The following is a 19,902-nucleotide window of genomic DNA, read 5'->3' on the forward strand; positions in this document are numbered from 1 at the left end:
CATGTTCCCGCTCTTCCCCCCCCCCAAGCTTGCTAGAGCTGTTTGGCGACGGCAAGCGCTGGGAGGGAGGGAGGAGTGGAGACTCGGCATGCTAGGAGGAGGAGGAGGTGGTGAGGCAGGGGGACGGGGTGGGGAGTTTGGCTGCCAGGGGGTGCAGAGCACCCACTAATTTTTCCCCGAGGGTGCTCCAGCCCTGGAGCATCCATGGAGTCGGCGCCTATGCAGCAGGGAGCTTATTGAGAGCACAGGAGAGACAGGCTCCCCACTCTCAGTTCAGGGGCCTGGACCTAGCATGGCCTGCAGAAGCCCAGGGCTACAATCACAGGGAAAGTTCTGCTTGTCCTGGACTGGAGCATGCCTAGTGTGGTTGGAACCTTTGATGATTTTTGCTGCGAGGCAGTAGCAAGTCTCTACTGAGCACGTGTGAACTGCGATTTTCCAAAGGCTTATAACTTGGCCAAATTTGGGCAGGTTTTCATAGTAATGGCAAAAGGCACCTCCGTGAAAGAATGCCACTTCCCTACCAAATTTCAAGTCCTGGATCCAAAGCATGAGGGCATTAGAGCTTTTCAAAGAAAAATGTCACCAGGAATTTTTTAACATGAACACAACTATGTATTTTTCCCAGCTTCATTCTTGGAAATGACAATCATTTCAGCTGAAATTTTCCAGAGTAATTCAACCTGAGGCAGACACATGGCACAGAAAAAAATCAGCCCAAATGGTGGTATGCAGGCAAAGTTATAAGCAACTGAAAACAGGCTCTTATAATAGGAAGTGTCAGACAACTTTAATAATTGGTGGTGCTACCAACCCAGCCTATAATATACATGAAACATGCAATAAGGGGAAATTATTATAGGGACACACCAATCACTTTAAAGCAGCCCATCCACTTTAAAGTCTTTCATTCATCCTTTTAATTAAAGATCCAGCTTCACTGGGCAGCCAATTTTTGCTATTCCTCTGAATCATCAAAGACACGTTTCACTCTGTGCGCTGGGCTTGATTCTCCATTGCCCTGCACCTTGTGTGTAACTTGGTCACACCACTACAAAGTGGGTGTGAAACTCTGTGGGCCAGATTCCACTCTCTACTCCCAGCTTAGGAGGGTAGGGGAAACCATATTGGATATGGAGCCACCATGATAGGTTCTATCTACTGTCCTTCCTGTGGCTCAGAAGTCATGGCTGGGGAAAGGGGTCATGGTCAGGGCATCCCTGTACTCCTCTGATCCCTAGCTGCCATTGATTGCACAAGTTACAGCAATCTCCAGCTGTTCTAATTTGGGCAAGGAGACAGGCCTTGGATTGAATGGCTGCTGGATCAGGGGACACAAACATAGCTAATCAGGCCCCATCTGTCTATAAGGCTCATTGGCACCCTGTGCCATGCAAGGTGCCATCCAGATGTACTGTTAGTGAAATAAAATGAGAACCGCTGCAATTCTTCATTGTTGTTAGATGCTTCCTTGCAATGGTTTGATTTCCAAACCCCGAATGGAAGCTTTTGATTTCTCTGTAGACAACACAGTCTATTCTGAACTTGCACAGAATGCGTAATTCTCTTTATGAATTACCCCTGCGCAATAGGCTAGCTCTCAATCACCATCCACCACTCTCAGCTCATTCCTCTGTCTCCCTACCACCACTAACAATGTCCTGACTCCCCCACCTGGCAGGAGAAAATGTGCATTATTCATCAGATGAAGGATAGGTTGCTACCTTCGTAGAAATACTGTACCTCCCAATATGGATACGATTTCTGCCAGCCCTCTATACTACTGGCAAAGAATGGCAACATCTCAATAATACTAATAATTCATTAACAATCGTCCATGCTCTGAGCCTTTGGATTTGCATAGTTTTCTGATACAGGGAAGCCAGGTTTTTAGCAATGCCCACCCCATCTGTCTTCTCTCTGCAGAGGAATTTATCCCTGTTTTTTAGAAGCCAGTGGGGAAACTGGGTCTGTTTAGTATTCTCACCTAGTTACAGTCAGTACGCAGTGTGCTGCTACTGGGAAATAAATGTGTGTGCCTTCCTGGACTTAGGAGAAGACACTATGTACCAACTTTTTTTTTTAATATATTCTCTTGAAAAACACGATTACTTCAAATCTGGGGAATGTTTTATACAGATTTCCTTACTTGGTAAATAAGGCTACAGCTGCCTTGTTTATTTGTTAAAAGAAATGGTAACAATAACATATGCATTTATTAAGAGGGGTATGGGAGGAAAGCTCTCTAGGTTCCCCCCACCTGTCATTTCCCCAAGTCCCTAACTACTATCTTTAAATGGCCTGAAACATGACAACACCGTTCCCTTGCTCTGCCCAATACCTGGGGAGTTCTCTCATGATAACGCCCTCTTTATTCTGCCCATGTGCTTCAGGACTAAGGTGCAACTCAAATGGGTCACAGTAATACAAGCAGCATAGTCCAGTGGAGGAGGCATAGGCCTGGGACTCAGGTGACCTGAGTAATTCCATTCCCCGCTCTGCCATTGACCTCCTTGTGTGATTTTGAGCAAATCCCTTTGCCGCTCTGTGCATCAGTTTCCCCATGTTTCAAAATAGGGATAATGACACTTACCCTCTTTTGCAAAGAGCATTTTTCACCCATATATCCTAAAGCAAAGTACTACTGTTAATGGGGCTATCACAGAGGAACCCAGCAATGCTACACAACAGGAAACTGATAAAGGCCAAAAGAATTGGAGGGGAAGAGTGAATCAAGGAAACGGGACAGTGTAGACGGGGGATAACCATGGAGCAGCAGGGAGAGAAAAGGCTACAGGGAGGACAGAGAACAAGGAGAAGACAGACAGGGCAAAGGGGGAGAGAGATACTGGGCTAGATAGACCGTATGTCTGATCAAGTATGGCAATTCCTACAAATATCAGGGATTAGAGAAGAGAAATAATTGGGGGAAGAAAATCACAGAGGTTAGAAAGGGAAGAAAAGAAATACAGAATACAGCTGATTGGTTCTGATTGTGCAGGATTGGTTCTGATTGCACATTTTCTAGTTCTTTGCCCCCATCTATTTTTAAATATCTCACTCCCACTATTTCCCTTAGGGGACCAGTCAACAGCCTAATAGATCTACCAATGTGACATTTTTCCTGATAGGCTACATTTTCTTTTCCTATATCTCCTCCTTTGTCTCTTCGTTATTCACCCTTGTGCTTCACTAAACAATTCCCCTTCATCTCAGTGCTTAGACCCTTGAAATATTTTAAACTGTTATCACAGCCCCCCACACAGTCATCTCATAGCCAAATGATACATATTTTATCCTACCCTCATAAATCAGGAGAGACTCTCAAAGAAGCCAGTGAAAGAACAATCTATAAGCTATTTTCGGGGCATATATGCACTAATAAAACTGCCGTGGTCATTTTTCTTATTAACACACCCACCACACTAACATGCTTGTGCTTAACAAATGCTAAATATTCAAGAAACTCTGCTTTCCCCCTTCCCACTCCTCCACAAACACACAGCTCTTTGGGGTAAGGACCAGAGCCCCAAGACTTAATTTGTCATACCAGAACATTTTCAAATTCTGTCAGATGTAAATAAGATCAGGAGTTTGCTGACTTGCCTGACTGAATTTATATGCTCATTTTAGCCCACAAAACACATAACCTCCCTATAAGGACATAGCCAGCAATTGGCTAATGCTCTGATTGGCAACTAACCGGAACTAGGAGTAAACATTCTTGCTGCAGACTGAAGGGAACCTGCACCATGAATGAATGGCCTGAAACTCTTTGTGCGTCTAGTGTGAGCAGATAGAACAAGGGCAGTCTCTGAAACTAACCTGAGAAATTGAAGCCATCCGATTAAAAATGAAATCAAACAACTCCAGAGACAAGTTTTACTCTGATTCCTATTGTGTTTGGCTTCTGCCTCTAGCTTTCTCTTGCACTAAGTGTACTGGGTGGTGGGGTAAGGGATAACAATAGCTGCATTTGTACCAAAGGAACTGAATCCCTAGAGTTTTTCTGAAGTTAACATAAATGTGGATGGTTAATGTAAACATGTCCTACACAGTTTCAACGTTCATTTGTGTTACCCTGAGAAGCATGGGGGTGGGATCTTCCATGTGTCACTTGCAAAGTTCTGAAAAATCCCCTCCCCATTTCTCGTACACTCTGGCACCCTCACAGAAGCACACAGCACATTCCCAAACACTTGTTGCATTCAAACAGCTTAATTTTGGTAATACTGCGTTGAGGTCGCAGGCAGCTCGGGAGGTTGATGGTGCTAAAACTTTGTCCTGGGCATATTACCAGCTGGAAGGATATCACAGGATGCTAGCCCACCAGAGAGACAGGAACATAGGATTGCAACACTGGAACAGACCAATATTTCATCTAGTCCAGTATCCTGTCTCCAACAGTGACCAATGCCAGATGCTGTGGAAAGGAAGGCATAAAACACCCGTAAGGCACCTAATTGTGCATTACACAACAGGGAAAGCTTCTTACTGTCACCTGGTGGTGATCAGATTCTGCCTTGAAGCATGAGGGCTTACATGCCTTGTAAGTTTAGTTTCGCAAGTCTGACTGCAGATGCTGCTTGTCAACTGCAAACAGGCCTGGCAGGACCTGAGTGTGAGCAACATGTCCAGAAGAGGGTTTTTGTTAAGAGTTAGGGTGGGATTTTCAACACCGCACAAAGTTGCCCGGTTCTGCTCCTATTGAAGTCAATGGGAGTTTTACAGTTGACTTAAATGGGAGCAAAATTAGGCCAACACTGAACACTTAAGCCAACCCATATTTAGTATCTTCAGACTTGGGTTTATGAGGTCTGATGCTTACCATAGAGTTGTTTCAATTATCTGAAGGTGATGATGACCTTTGTCCTTACTATTCTGGCAATCTCTCACAACAATCTGGGCCTTCACTGTGAAAAAAAAATCAAAGTAAAAATAAGGACTTTCTCAGAGCTCCACCATGCAAAATAAAACTATGTTTGCTCATTAGGTGACCCCCATCTTTTTCCAAGTGGCTCAGAAGACACTATAAAACCACTGAAAAAATGTATTTTAAAAATGAATCACCGCCTTAAACTATAGATTAAAATGCAAGGGAGGCCCAATCCAAAAAGTTCAAATATGTTATAGACTATGTTTTAAATGTTACCAGAATCCAGTGGCGTGTGAGTATGTTGTTCCATTTGGGGCCTGTAACTCTTCCTAGTACCTTTTAAATTGTTTAATTCTCCCTGTACCCCAAATAGTGCTTGCTAGCATCTCTCAGTCACTGTTAGGCTGTTCCACACTATAGAACGCACTAAAATGTTTCAACCTCACATTACTACCCTGGGATAACTTACTCAGTAGGGTGGTCACACTCCCTTAGGGGAAGAGTCAAGTAGTGGGAGGGGTTTTCTGTAATGACCTGTATCCACATGGTGGTCTACTCAGTCATGGGTGGTGCCAAGACTTCTGGGGGCACATCCCATGGTGCATAGGGTCAGCTGCATCACTGTATGACAGCTCTCAATGGGTACTGCAGGAGAACTTGTTTGTCCCTTTGGGGGCTTGTGGGTGGAAATGGTGCAAAGCAGGCAACTCACACAATTAAACCTGCTCCAGGTAGTCACACTCCTGGTTTCTGCCTGCAGTCTATGTTGCAACTGGCAGTGAGGCATGGAGCCTACTCAGAGCAATGACTTGTACCTGATGTTGGCATTAGTGCAACTCATTTTGGGGAGAGGAAGACAAAGCAGGGCACAAAAGGCTGTGGTGGGTATTTTGGCAGTGGCCACCACTTGACACTTCTCAAGTAGAGTGTGTAAGCTGCATGCAAAGCTGGAGAAGTGGAGGCAGTTTCTAATGGCAGGCGAATCCTCCTGTACTGGCCTCTGGATGGCCGGCAGCAGACTGAGACAATGACTTGGCAGTGTGCATTCTTGAACATTGGAGCTCTGGACCAGAGATGAACACAGTTGCTGCTACTGAGAGCCATGGACAGCTGGGGGTACAAATCACTGTACAGGCCTATTTGCGGTGGTAGTGACTTCTGGTCAGTACACAAGGAATAGATAGATGGCAAGAAAAAGACATGGGTCAGGGAGGTCCCAGAGGATTGTGAGAAGGCATTGAAGGACTCAGCCCTAGACTGTTCTGCCACAGTGCTAGAGACAGGTGGAATAAGCAACTCTGAGGGAAGCCCGCTTGAGGCCTGCCTCGTGCCCCCAGACTTGCTAACTTGTGCACTTACCACAAAAACAAGAGTGATGGGGTTTTGTGTCTGGACACCAGTTGAGTTAAGGGAACACTCAAGCTGTAACCCATCTTAAATGACTAGGGCAAATCCCTTAGGGAGGGAGATCACAACCTCCCCCATAGCTGAGTTATGAGTCACCCTGACTCTGCCACTTCCAAGGTCATATTTTAGTTCAATAATTATAATTAACAACCCCCCATTTAGCAATTTCCATGTTCAAAAGCCTTTACTACCACCAACTAATTAACTTTTGTCTCTTTGGTGACGGTCAATGACAGTCCCAATTATAACATCTGAGACAGCAGCCAAATCGCCTTAAACAGCAGCAGATTTGATTGGCAAATTATTACACAAGTGGAAAGAAAAAAAATCACAAAATAAAAGAGAACTGGAAAGAGTCATAGACCCATAGAAGATTAGGGTTGGAAGAGACCTCAGGATGTCATCTAGTCCAACCCTCTGCTCAAAGCAGGACCAATCCCCAACTAAATCATCCCAGCCAGGGCTTTGTCAAGCCGGGCCTTAAAAACCTCTGAGGATGGAGATTCCAACACCTCCCTAGGTAACCCATTCGAGTGCTTCACCACCCTCATAGTGAAATAGTTTTTCGTAATATCCAACCTAGACCTCCCCTACTGCAACTTGAGACCATTACTCCTTGTTCTGTCATCTGCCACCACTGACAACAGCCGAGCTCCATCCTCTTGAACCCCCCTTTCAGGTAGTTGAAGGCTGCTATCAAATCCCCCCTCACTCTTCTCTTCTGCAGACTAAACAAGCCCAGTTGCCTCAGCCTCTCCTCATAAGTCATGTGCCTCTGATCATTTTTGTTGCCCTCCACTGGACTCTCTCAAATTTGTCCACATCCTTTCTGAAGTGGGGGGCCCAAACTGGATGCAATACTCCAGGTGAGGCCCCACCAGTGCTGAATAGAGGGGAACGATCACTTCCCTCGATCTGCTGGCAATGCTCCTTGTAGTTCAGGCACTGAACTGGGACTCAGGAGAGCTGGGCTCATTGCCCGGCTCTGCCATCAACACCATGGGTGAAGTTGGCCACATTGTTAAATCTCTGTGCCTCTCAGTTCCTTATCTGAGAAACTGAGACAATACTAGTTCCTTTCTCCCACCTTTCCTCTGCCTTGCCTATCTAGATTGTGAACTCTTCAGGGCGGGGATTCTGTCTGTACAGTGCCTGGCACAATTGGACTTCTGCTGGACCATCTAAGCAAATAATCTACAGTAAGAATACATACATCTAGCTGTATACTAGAGAGACTATTTCTTGGCAGGTGTCATGGCATCTGCTCTACACACCACTCAGTGGTACCTTCTTGTGGCTCATCTGGGGAATTAGCTCTTCCACCTGGTTTGATGCCCCTTCCTGCAGTTAGCCAGCCTCCACGGTATCACAAGTCCTTTGAGGCAAACTGTCCTAGGTGTTCCACTCTCAATTGCATGGTCTGTAGCTGGTAGGGGAACCCAGGCCTGCGCTCTACACCAGGTTCCAGCCCAGGGACCCTCAACCCAGCAGCTCTGGGCTTTTACTCTCCCAGCCCTTACTGCTCCTTTGCTGGACTCCTTCCTGCTCTCCCCCCTTGTTTCAGGGAATGCAACTGCAGGTCTCCTCCCTGAGCATGACAACTTTCTCTCTTTATAGATTCTTCCCAGCTCCTCTGCCCAGCTGGACTTCATCTGCAGTTAGGATCTAGGTTTCTCCCTGGGTTTCTTTCAGGTGCAGCGTAAGAATAATTGGCCTCATTTAGCCCTTCAAGCCTTGTATGGAGTGGACACCCCATCACACCAGCTCCTAAGTTTAAGTTACAGAATAGCAAAATATTGCCAGTGACTTAGCAGGAAAACTCTATTGTCTGGTCCACTGTTCAAAGGGGCAGTTTCTCAGACAGGTGTCACATGTTCCAGTGGTTTGTGTGTGTCACCAGAGTTCCTCCCTTCTTATAGCCTGCCCTAGTAGGTTAAGACTGCATTGGTCTTATGTCCTCATTTAGACTAACATGGTGGAAACCCATTTGATTAGACTTTTGGATGACTCGTGCCTCTCGTTATCTCTGACCTGCATAAAATGTTAGGCCATTTTTTTTTCTCTAAAGTATTCCCTCCTACCCCAGCATCAATATCCTTTCACATCATGGACACAGGCTTTTGTCAAACTGTAAATTGTGAGGTTTCTCTCACATTAATATTACATTGTGAATGTGTATTTGCTCCCCACACCCACAGAAAACAGCTTTTTGATTAGAAACAACATAGCCAAGAGATATCAGATCTACTATATTAACAACACATTGGCTCTTAGTCGGGTAGAACAATGACAAACCCCAGTTCTTCATAGAACTGTCTGTCAAAGGGCTTGACCTTGACCTTCAGAGCTTGACCTTAACTGCCAAATTTGGGTCCAGCTCCTATACTAATCTTTGGTGCAGGAACTATCTGTTTAATAAGTACAGTGCCCAGTGGGGACCTTAGACATAACAATTAATAAATAAAATACCATACAAGACCTAAATAATAATAACAATGAATAAAGTTCCCCAAGGTGGGGTGGTCAGGTCCAATGGTCCACCTGAGGCCCATTCCACACTCGGGGAGAATCATAGCACTTACAGAATAAAATTATTTGCAGTGGCTTTCTGCAGATGAGGACAGCTCATCAGTGGCAGACCATAGCACAGTCTTGGTTCTGTTACTTCAAACCCGGGAGGATCCCAGAGCCCAGAGAGAAGGACAATACAATGGCTACGTCTCAAGCCCTGTTTTTATATGTGACTTTTCACCCAATACATCTTTCTCTCGCTGAGTCATCAACCCGCAGGGGGTTGGCAGTGTTTGCACTGTATCCCCCTATCCTAAAGGGTTTTAAAACAGGTTTAAACAATTAACTCTGGGCTGACTTGCAGCATACAGGATCTTAAGTATTGTTTAGCTGGAAAATAAAAGCCGTTGAAAGGCTGCCAAAAAACATTATGGTTAGTGTTTTAATATGCTCTTTAGTGCTCCTATAACTAACTGCTCCATGGGGTGCACGTTGGCCTTAAAGAGAGGCAATTACAGTCTAACCTTTGGGTAAAGGTTTGGGATGTGCCAGGGTTACCTAAAGGTGGCTCTTTGCCCCAGATGGCTAATAAAATAACTGGGAAGATACTGGGTCCAGCATAGGTGGCCATATTTTAAAAGGTAAAAAAAGCAGAATACTTTTCTGGTGACAATTTTAGCAACATGAAATAATCATAGAAAAGACAAAGTACCCTTCTTTTCCCAAATGGCATCCTGCTGTCCCTACCACTAACTAGCTTCTCAATAGTGAGATCGGCATCTTTCCACTTTCCCTCGTTCTAAAGAAGTTTATTATGAAACGCTGACCAAGTGCCACTAACATTCAGTTTGAGCCAATGGGCAGCTTAGGTAGTCTCTATGATCATTTGACTTTTCTCTTTGCTCCAAACGCTGTTCATAGTTCTTGGACACTGGACAGTATGTCCCTAGAAAACACAGTTTAAATACGAGGTGGTGCAGCAAATCATCTTAAACCAACATTGTAAAGTTATTAAAAAAAAAACAACCCTGCAAATGTTCTGATTGGTTAAATAAAAAAATTGGGCCTGTCCTAGTGAAACTGGGACATATGACCACTTTTAGCTGTTGACTGGGTTTCCCAATGCCTCCTTTTGAGATGGCAGAGTTCTAGTTTCCCTCTAGCAAGCACTAGTTATGCCCTTGCTCATGAAAGGGACTGGATTCTAGTTAAATATACCATCCTTGTGCTTGGAGCAGGCCAGAGAAGAGGAGGGAAAAGTGACTTTAGGATCTTGTCTACATGGGGAAAATTGACCATCATAGCTATTCTGGAATAACTATTCCGCTATACCTATTCTGGTGTAATTTAGCTATTCTGAAATAACTCCCCCAGGTGGACACTCTAGTCCATAATAAAAGTGATTTTATTCTGGAATAATTACTTTGCTTCCAAAGCGGAGTAATTGTTCCAGGATAAAGTCCCTTTTATTTCAGAATAGAGTCCACATAGGGAGCTATTCTGGAATAGCAGTAGCAGAATAGTTATTCCACAGTAGCTATGAAGGTCAATTTTCCCCATGTAAACAAGCCTTGAACCACCCTTGTGCTCCCCATATGCAGAGGTCTGCCTAACCTCTGGTGTAAATTAGAGGCTGCTTCTAGGGTTTTCTAATTTACATACATTCTGGGTCCCATTCCACGCCTCTCACTACCCCTCGTGGGCCCTGGGAAGCAGAGAATACCCATAGTACACTGCATTCTGGCCACCCTGGCAACATGCCACCACTCTGTATGGTTGCAGTGGTATGTATTTTAGTATCTCAAAAGGAAAAGATTCTGATCCTTTGACCTGGCACCTAGGAGGCCTTACCTTCAATTACTGCTGTGATCAACAGGGATCAGATTGAGCCCTGTTCTCCCCTAGAAGAAGTCTTGCTTCTCAGAAAGAGGAACTAGTGAAGCCGCCCTAAGGATTCACTTCTGTGAAAAACAAAATTTTACAAAAGCACAGCTATTCCTTTCCAAGCTTTCCTGTGTAATACAAATCAGAGAGAAGTCCAGAACAATAACTGCAGTATTGTTTAGGTGCATGGCAAAATATGAAGCTGAGATTAAAACTTACTCGGTATAACCACAGGTGAGAAAAATATTCTGGCAATGTTCTACTAGACTTAAGGCTGCAGGCATCCATACCAGATTTTTTTCTGTGCTAGAACTCTAACATATCCTGAAATGAATATGCTACCTTTAAGTGCTGGTCTGAATGACCAAAGAACATAGCACCATGTGACTGATATTGTTTTGCATAAGGCCAAGGATTGATGCCTGCAGGACCCCACTAGAAATATACCCATTCATGATGAGTTACATGTTACATGTTAAGACCTATCGTGTAGACAGCTTTTAATCCATTTAATATGTGGCATGTTAATTTTATATCTTTTTAGTTTTTTTTATTCAAAATATCATGTGGTACCAAGTCAAAGGCCTTACAGAAGTCTAAGTATATTACATCAACACTATTACCTTTATCAGCCAAACTTGTAATCTCATAAAAAATTAGTCTCAAATTTGTAATCTCTTCAAGTTAGTCTGACAGAATCTGTTTTTCATAAAGTCACGGTGATTGGTATTAATTATATTACCCTCTATTAATTCTTTATTAATCAAGTCCCATATCAGCTGCTCCATTATCTTGCCTGAGATTGATGACAGACTGACAGGCTTATAATTTCCCAGGTCATCTTATTTACCCTTTTTAAATATTGGCACAACATTAGCTTTCTTCCAGGTTTCTGGAACTTCCCAGTGCTCCAAGACTTACTGGAAATCAACACTGACAATCCAGCAAGCACCTCAGCCAGCTCTTTTAAATTTTTGTATGTAAGGTACTTTGACCTGCTGATTTTAAAAGATCTTATTTTAGTAGCAGCTGTTTAACCTCCTCCAGAGATATTAATGGAATGGAAAGAGTGTTACTGTGTGATATGACTGCATCATCTGTTTTTTCCCCCAAGTATAGAACAGAAATATTTATTGAACACTTCTGCCTTTCTATGGATAAATCTACCATTTCCATCCAGTAACGGACCAATACAATTGCCAGGATTCTTTTTGTTTCTAATGTACTTAAAGAATGTCTTCTTATTTGTCCTTAACTCTGCTGGCCATAGATTTCTCCTTGCGTCCCTTTGCTTCCTTTATCAATGTTCTATATTTCCTAACTTCTGATTTATATTCATTACTATCAATTTCGCCTTTCTTCCATATGTTATAGGTTAAAAAAAAATCACACCCCTAACCAACATAGTTATACAGTAAAAAATCTGTATGTAGATAGGGCTTTAGTATTGCAGGGTGAGGGATAGACCCCTCAAAATTATGACAGTCCCAAAAAAATTCAGAATAGATGGCAAACTGAACCTAGACAATGCACCACTGGGGAACAAGAAAGTTGTGAAACCAAAGCGGAACTTTGAGAATTCCTTGGTATTTAAATGTGAATTACCTTTGTAATTTTGTTAAGCATAAGATGATGATTTGAAATAGATACAATATGACTCATAATGTTTGGCATTTACTGCGTGTCTAAGACAAGGCACATGATGACATGCAATTATGTGGGAAACTAAATTGCTAATTTGAGCTTCCATAAAAACCCAATAAGTTAGAACAGGCATTCCAAGTTTCCGAACAGTTCAAATTCTTGCAAAGCAAACAAAGATCTTACATAAAGGACATTGTTATTTCAATGGATAATTACTGTACCTAGATGGCAATACAAACAAACTCTGCTCATTAAATATATGACTTTATAGTTTGTGACTTGTCAAGAGGACAATCTCAGGTCAAATTTAGTCCAACTTTTAGTTTTTTCTTTTCAAAAAAATATACAAGAAGCAAAACAAAAATAAACAAACAAAAACCCACAAGCTTTCTCAAAACCTAAAATCATGTTTCCACGATTTTCTCAATTGCAATTACAACATAAAGCATCCACTCCTTTGCAATGTTTGCACTTCAGACATTGCAACATTGTGCTGCTATATGAGAACCTGAAAGTGAAATTGGGTAAAAACTGAGAGCCAGATCATACACCGAAGATCTGTGTGTGGTGGGGTCCCAGATCTAGTCTGAACCCTCCTTTGCAGTCAGCCACCTTCCTCCATGTCATCATATCTACCCCTTCCTAGGACCCCCATGGGATGCTCCACAGAGCTAGGATCCAGGTGGAAATAAGAATCAGAGACTGAGGGGGGCAAGAGACACACGTCATACCACCTGCAACCCTTTGAAGATTCTCAGAAAAATGCTCCAGCCTGGATTCTATGAAGAGGGATGGGAGGGATAACTCAGTGGTTTGCACATTGGCCTGCTAAACCCAGGGCTGTGAGTTCAATCCTTGAGGGGATCTGGGCCAAAGAATTGGGGATTGGTCCTGCTTTGAGCAGGGGGTTGGACTAGCTGACCTCCTGAGGTCCCTTCCAACTCTGATGTGCTATGATTCTAAGATGGTGGGACAATCCCATAGCCTGTCCTACAATAGGGTAACTCCTATCTACTAAAGAACAATGTGGGAGAATATCACTGACTTTTCCTCTGCCTCCATTCCTTCCCATGGGTTTTACTGCAAGAGGGAACAATCCAACCCTGAGTCACTCCAGGTTTACTTTTCAATGCAAAATGTTGTATCAGGCTTTCCCCAGATGGGTTTGAAGTGGGACATTTAAACTATTGTTTTGATATGCATTCCAGTGTGTGAATCCTTAGGGGGTTAGAAAAGTATGGCAAAAACTTTTAGAGCTTTGGCAAGAACAAGGCCATTTATGATTACACCAAATCTACAGCAGCGAGTTTACAGGGGTGGCCTTTGTGTCCTATATCATTTCATTCTTCTTTCTCTCTGCATTCAAAACCTCTTTTATCCACTAATAAGGAGGATACTTGCATGGGACCTCCTATGTCCCCTTAGCCTGCTTGCCTGAAAATAAACAGAAGGAAGCTTCTGGTGCTCTGAGATTCTTCCCACTTTCCCAGCTCTTGAACACCAAGCTAAACATTCATGAGAAGTAAAAAACAAAAAGGAGCAGATTTTTGTCTGACCAGTGAGTGCCAGGAACTCCAGAGCTGTAATTCTTCAGTTAACACCAAGTTCCTTGTTGATGTGAGGCAAGCCACTTAACACTTTGACCCCAATAAATAGACTGATCTGTAAAATGAGGATAATATTTACCTACCTTCCTACTTCTCAGGGACATTGGGAGGTCAATATTTGTAAAGCACTTCGAAGAGAAATAGTTCTATCTGAGTGCTGTTATTAAAACACAGGGTACTATATTGCTGATTATGATTACATATAAATATATAGTTACATTTTGTTGTGATGATCAAAGATCTATTCATTATCAGTTTTCCCAAACTCAGATTTTTCTCCTTTTTTTTTTTTTAAATAAATGCAGGTTTTCCAATCTCTCCTCGATAAGTGCCATCAACAAACATAGACTCCAAAATTTAGGCACCAAAAGTGCCATCAATAAACACAGGCACCAAAATGGACATTTAGAGGGGAAAATAGCTCTTTGGGGCATGGATATATTTTCATATTTGTCAGTAAAGCACCTTGCACACTTTGGACAATCCAGTAGGGCCACGGTGTTGTTAATATTAAACAGAGTTATATGTATTTAAATGAATTGGGGTGGACAGATTTTTTTTAAAGTGGGGAAACATGAAAATATGGGAAAATCTCAGTGGAAAAACACTGGGATTATCCCTTTAAAAATGATAATGGCAACTGTTTTTAAAAAATCAAATTTTTATCTGAAATTCTTTACCTCCTGTTGTGACAAATAATTCCTAAAATTATTATACCTGAAAATTTAGAGAGAAAAAATAATGTATCTTTTTTAGGGTTTCTCTGTGAATTTGAAAGCTCTTTGAAGCTTTCTCTTGCTCCTCTGCAGATTCTGTTGTTTGTATGAATCTTTCACAAGCAATCAGGGAGGAAAAAAAACATTTTAAAAAACCAGGAAAATGTGATTGTGATGCGCCGCCTCCCCCTCCATCCCCCACCCTTCTTCCACCTAAGCAAAGAGGGTGAGCGGCAGGGTTGGTGGCTGAAACAACGTATTGGTTTTTAATTGACTCGATTTCAACTTGATGGTGTTCCCTTTCGCTAAAGGTAATTGGCATCAAGAACGTCCCAGCGAAAAACTGTCCCCTCCTGAGTCACCCTCTGGGATTAATTTTTTCTCCACCTCCTGGGCTGATGTTTCGCCTCCTCCTCCTCTTTTCCCTCCGCAGCAGTGTCACTGACTGCAAGTGTTTGGTTTAGGTTTGGCCTATTTGGCAACGACCAGCTCTGGGCTGGGGGGGGGGGGGGGAAGGGGGGAGAGGGGGGAGCAGTCACGTTGCAGAGCCACGTGCCAGTGCAGCGAGCGACTGGAAAGCAGCCCGGAATGTGAAAGTTAATCAGCCGAGGAGCAACAGCTTTACACGCTGCACATGAGGCAGGGAAGGGCGGGGGGAGGTGGAGGGAGGAAACACTATGAAGAAGAGAGCGGCGGGACACGACGGCATCTGTCCATTCTGCAGCCATCAGCACACAGCGGCAGGATAAAGCCCCTCTCAGCCATTCCCGGCTGCCGGGGAGCCTTTTGAGAGGTGGTGCGCGAGGGGAAACCAGACATCTGGATGTCCGCAAGCCTCTTCTGTGAAGTGTGGAAGTGACAAGTGCCACCATTCTCCCCATCTGGGCAGCTGCGCCCCAGGGCCGTGCAGGAAAAGCAAGCAATCCCTTGTGAAAGAGGCAAAAGCCCCAAGCAGCGAGAGCCCCTAAATGTAAGTGACTGACTAACGCAACAGGCTTATAGGAGCTAATAACCAGAGAACGGCTGTTACGAGGCTCAGAGCCCCAGGGCTCGCTTGTTGGCTAGAAGAGTAACTTCTGCTGCAAATGGTTCCCCACACAGCACTGACGGCATCCTGGGATTATTTCAGTCTCAGCCTGCCTCCAAATTCCACTTCCCACAAGGCGGCGGCATCCCGGGGCTGGGGAAAGGACCCCGCTTAACTAAACTCGGGGACGCAGGCACAGCCCCCAGGTTCACTCGTGGAATGCCACTGGGGGCATCTGGTTTCTGTTCGTGACCGACCTGGCTTTCTCTCCCCACCCCACCGCCTGACGCTGTTCCGAGCCTTTCCGGGGTGCTGGGGGCTGTGACTCTGAAGGGATGGGCGGGCAGTTACCGAGTGAAGTCTAAGGCAACCATAGGGTCTGGGGGGAGGAGGAGGCGGAGGGAAATGGGCGCTCCAATCTGGCCTCACGTGGAAAATTTGAATCTTCCCCCGGGCAAAAATCCGACCCCCTTTTCAGTTTTTGTCCCTTAAGGAAAACACAAACACACCTGAATCCTGCCATATTAGACTCATAGACTATCAGGGTTGGAAGGGACCTCAGGGGGTCATCTAGCCCAACCCCCTGCTCAAAGCAGGGCCGGTCCCCAATTTTTGCCCCATCCCAAATGGCCCCCCTGAAGGATTGAACTCACAACCCTAGGTTTCAGAGTAACAGCCCTGTTAGTCTGTATTCGCAAAAAGAACAGGAGGACTTGTGGCACCTTAGAGAGGAACACATTTGTTTGAGCATGAGCTTTTGTGAGCTACCGCTCACTGCTCAAACCACTGAGCTATCCCATCCCCTACCACCCCACTCCCCCCCCCACACACACACACAAACTCTCCTCACTCAGCAGGCAGGCCTCTCCCGGGTCTGACCCTTCCGCCCCGCTTTGTGAGCCCTGCAGTGGGGCGGACAAGTCTGTTACAGCGCTGCCCCGGGCGAGACTGGATGGATTGCTCTGCAGCCGGACTCAACACGGGCCCACCTGCTGATCGCTCCCGTGAGGTGTCACTCCGGAGGCTCGCCTCCGACTCGAGCGGAGTTCCCCCATGGAATGACCCTGGAGTAACTGAGATCAGGAGCTGTCCCACTAATGAATTGATTATTATTCCCTCCTGCCACCGCCCATGCTGACAGCCCCCCCCCCCCCCCGCAGCCCCCTTTGCTACTATGAGTGTCTTTCCCGTGTAAATATGCGTTACCTCTTAATGTGTCCAGTCTGCGTGGGGTAACTGAAGTCTAACGGAAAGAATCAAAGTACATTTGCGACTTGTTTACAAGTCAGGCGCACCCGATGATGCTCTAGGCTTGATGTCCTGGGAGTATCCTCCCCCCTCCCTCCCCGCCCCCGCCCCACTGCAGCCTCCCGGGCAAAAGTGGCGCGTTTCGACCCAGCTCCCATCCTGTTTGAAAAGCCCGCGTCAGGGCTGCCGGTCAGGTGTGCGGGGCTTTGCGAGCGGGCATGTAGCAAAGCGGAAACGGTTGGTTTGCTTTTTAGTGGGGGGGGGGGAGCAACCTCGGGGTTTACTGTTCCCGTTGTACGTATAATTTAATGGGTGCTTTATTTGTTTGGGGGTTGTGTGTTTGTTTTGCTGCGTTGTTGTTGTTGTTGTTCTTTGACGAAATGTAACCGTGGCAGTGGTAGCGAGAGTAACTAATTACAATCCCATTGCATCGTCCCCGATAGCATTTGGTGGGGATGGGGAATTGGTTTTATTTTGCACTCCGACGCGCAGTTGCAAGTGTATCGAAGGCTCTGGCGAAATACCAGTACACCCAGTGCGCTCCTATGCTCTAGTGCTAACTCGTAGGGGGAAGTCTTTGCAAAGTTGCTGCTGACCAGACTCCTTTATCGTTTATATTTGTCCTTATCATTTGTCTTCTCCTGAACCGCCCCATGTAAAGTCTGTAGGTGGGAGTGAAAGATATGGCTTGTTAGCTTAACAAAGGCAGGAAAGTTAATTGCCTTTTTGACTTCCCAGAGCAAATATAGCATATATGTGTGTGCAATCAGGTGCATATTTGTACTTGTCTATGTGCAAGGAGCCAAAAGTCCAACAGGATGTTACATTTGGTTCCCTCTAGCTACGGACTTTCCCCTGGTTGGGCAGGTGAGCTGGAAGGGGTGCTACAAAAATCCAGATCCATCCCTGTGATTCTCTTCCTTCTAAGGGGACTGACTAGTAGCAAGGATGTAGGTTACTTTTCCCCTAGAAATCCCCTACATTCTGCAGCCAGGCAGAGTCATGTCAAGTGCTCCTCCCTGAGAAAGAGTAAGGAAGGGGACTGTGTCTCATTCCTTTGACACAGAAGTAAAGGGTCCCCACAGCTCAAGGGGTGCTGTGGGAACCTGATGCCCCTGTTGATGGGAACCATGTGAACAGCAGAACAAATGCAACTGAAAACGCTTGCCTGGAATACGTGACTTGTTTGTTCCCCAGCACGGGTGGCTGTGGGAGATCTGTTCAGTTGTTCTTGGAGAAATCAGCCATTCCCTTACCTAGTGTCTGAGGGTATGGAAAATAACTCACACCCAACCCCCTCCCTGCTGTCCTGAATCTGTGCAAGGGGTGAGCCATGCAAGGACGGACTGTGCTGAGGAGGCAGATAAGGTAGCAGGTACTAGGCAAAAACTGGGGAGAAAAGGAGAAGAGGTCAGAGTAATCTGAAATCAGTGAAGGTGGTTATGCCTTTGTATGTCTCTGGAAAAGGTAAAAAGATGCAACCACCTGCTGTAATAATAATGATACTTAGCTCTTATAGAGCACTTTTCACCAGCAGTTCTCAAAGCCCTTTACAAAGGAGGTTAGTATATTTATCCCATTTTACAGATGGGAAAACTGAGGCATGGAGCAATGTCACAAATAGAACCAGGACTCCTGACGTCCAATCCAGTGTTCTGTGCAGTAGACACACTACCTAATAGGCATATTGCGTATCTGAAAAAATAGGACTTTCCAACTGGAATTTTAAATGACCACACACACACACACACACCATTATTATACTGAGGGAACAGTTCTCCTCCGTAAGGATGAGAATTTAACATTCCATCCAAACTTTTTTCCCCAAAAGAATTCATTTAAGTGTTTTGACCATTGATAAGAGCTGGTTGAACTTTTTTGAAATTCAAAATTTTGACAAAATGTTCCATCAAATTTTTGAGGCAAAAATAAAAATGTTTATGGAAATATGAATTAATTTTGATCCATTCTAGCTGACATATAACCAGAGGGAAATTAGAAATGGCCACCACTAATGCAGAGCCCTGTTCTTCAATGCTTACTTATTCAGGTTGACATCAATGGAGCTACTTGTGTGAATAAAGACAATGCATGAATGAGGGTTGATTCATAGATCTTTAAGCCAGAAGGGACCACTGTGATCATCTAGTCTGACGTTCAGTATAACATGGGCATTGGCAATTGGACCTCCCTGAATTAATTCCTGTCTGAATTTGAACATATCTTTTAAACAAATATCCACTCTTGATTGAAAAATTTCCAGTGATGAGAGGACAGGCCCTCCTCCAGTTGTTACAACAACTCACAAAAATCAGTGGTCAGGAGAAACTGAACCATACTGACCACAAAGATCAAGGTTCTAAATACGTTGTATGTAGAAAGTATTTCAGATTATTTTGTTTTTGCAGGTTTGTAACACGCAGAGTTTTACACGCAGAATTAACATGTGGAACTCATTGCCACAGTGGACCTCTGACATCGAAGGCTTAGCAGGTTTCTAGAGAAAGGTTAGGGGTGAAATCCTAGTTCTATTCAAGTCAATGATAAAGTTCCCATTGACTTCAATAGGGCCAGGATTCCACGCTAGATATTTACATGAACAATGAAAACATCTACACCAATCAAATATGCCGCAAGTTTGGCAAAGGTATGAACCCTCATGATTCAAGGTATGAATGAAGGCAATAGGAAGAAACTTTCTATAGGGAAAGGTTATTCTAGAATTACCCACTTCAAGGTGCTCGCATCTTCTGAAGCAGCTGGTGTCGGCTGCTCTGGGTAAGTCTACACAGCCCGCAGCAGCAAGTCTCAGAGCCGGGGTCTGCAGGCACAGGCTCCCGAGGCTCATGCTATGGCACTCCCAAGGTATGTCTACACCGCAGCTGCTCCAATTACAATCTAGTCTGAGATCCTAAGTATGCATTCAGGCAGCTAGCCCCTCTTGTCGCCCATACCACCATGGTTGCACTGTTATTTTTAGCA

The 19,902-nt window shown here is 44.6% G+C and overlaps 1 protein-coding gene and 1 long non-coding RNA gene across 4 annotated transcripts in view; one reads left to right on the plus strand and one right to left on the minus strand.

The window, feature by feature from the left end:
- LOC140899641 (uncharacterized) lies at nucleotides 1-16,939 on the minus strand. The gene is made up of 3 exons (XR_012155404.2): nucleotides 16,879-16,939; nucleotides 4,829-4,913; nucleotides 1-4,423 (listed from the first exon to the last, which is right to left on the minus strand). It is a non-coding gene; the product is annotated as an uncharacterized LOC140899641 (long non-coding RNA).
- LOC140899628 (cyclin-dependent kinase inhibitor 1) overlaps nucleotides 15,316-19,902 on the plus strand; it is a 14,724-nt gene continuing 10,137 nt past the window's right edge. For all 3 annotated transcript variants that reach the window (XR_012155398.1, XM_073315444.1, XM_073315467.1), the window contains exon 1: nucleotides 15,316-15,615. Coding sequence is in view for 2 of the 3 variants with exons in the window: in XM_073315444.1 (XP_073171545.1) it covers nucleotides 15,614-15,615 (2 nt within the window). In the remaining variant the exon portion in view is untranslated. The remainder of the gene's footprint in view (nucleotides 15,616-19,902) is intronic.

The sequence above is a fragment of the Lepidochelys kempii genome, chromosome 1 (genome assembly GCF_965140285.1).
Source record: "Lepidochelys kempii isolate rLepKem1 chromosome 1, rLepKem1.hap1, whole genome shotgun sequence".
Lineage (NCBI taxonomy): Eukaryota > Metazoa > Chordata > Testudines > Cheloniidae > Lepidochelys > Lepidochelys kempii.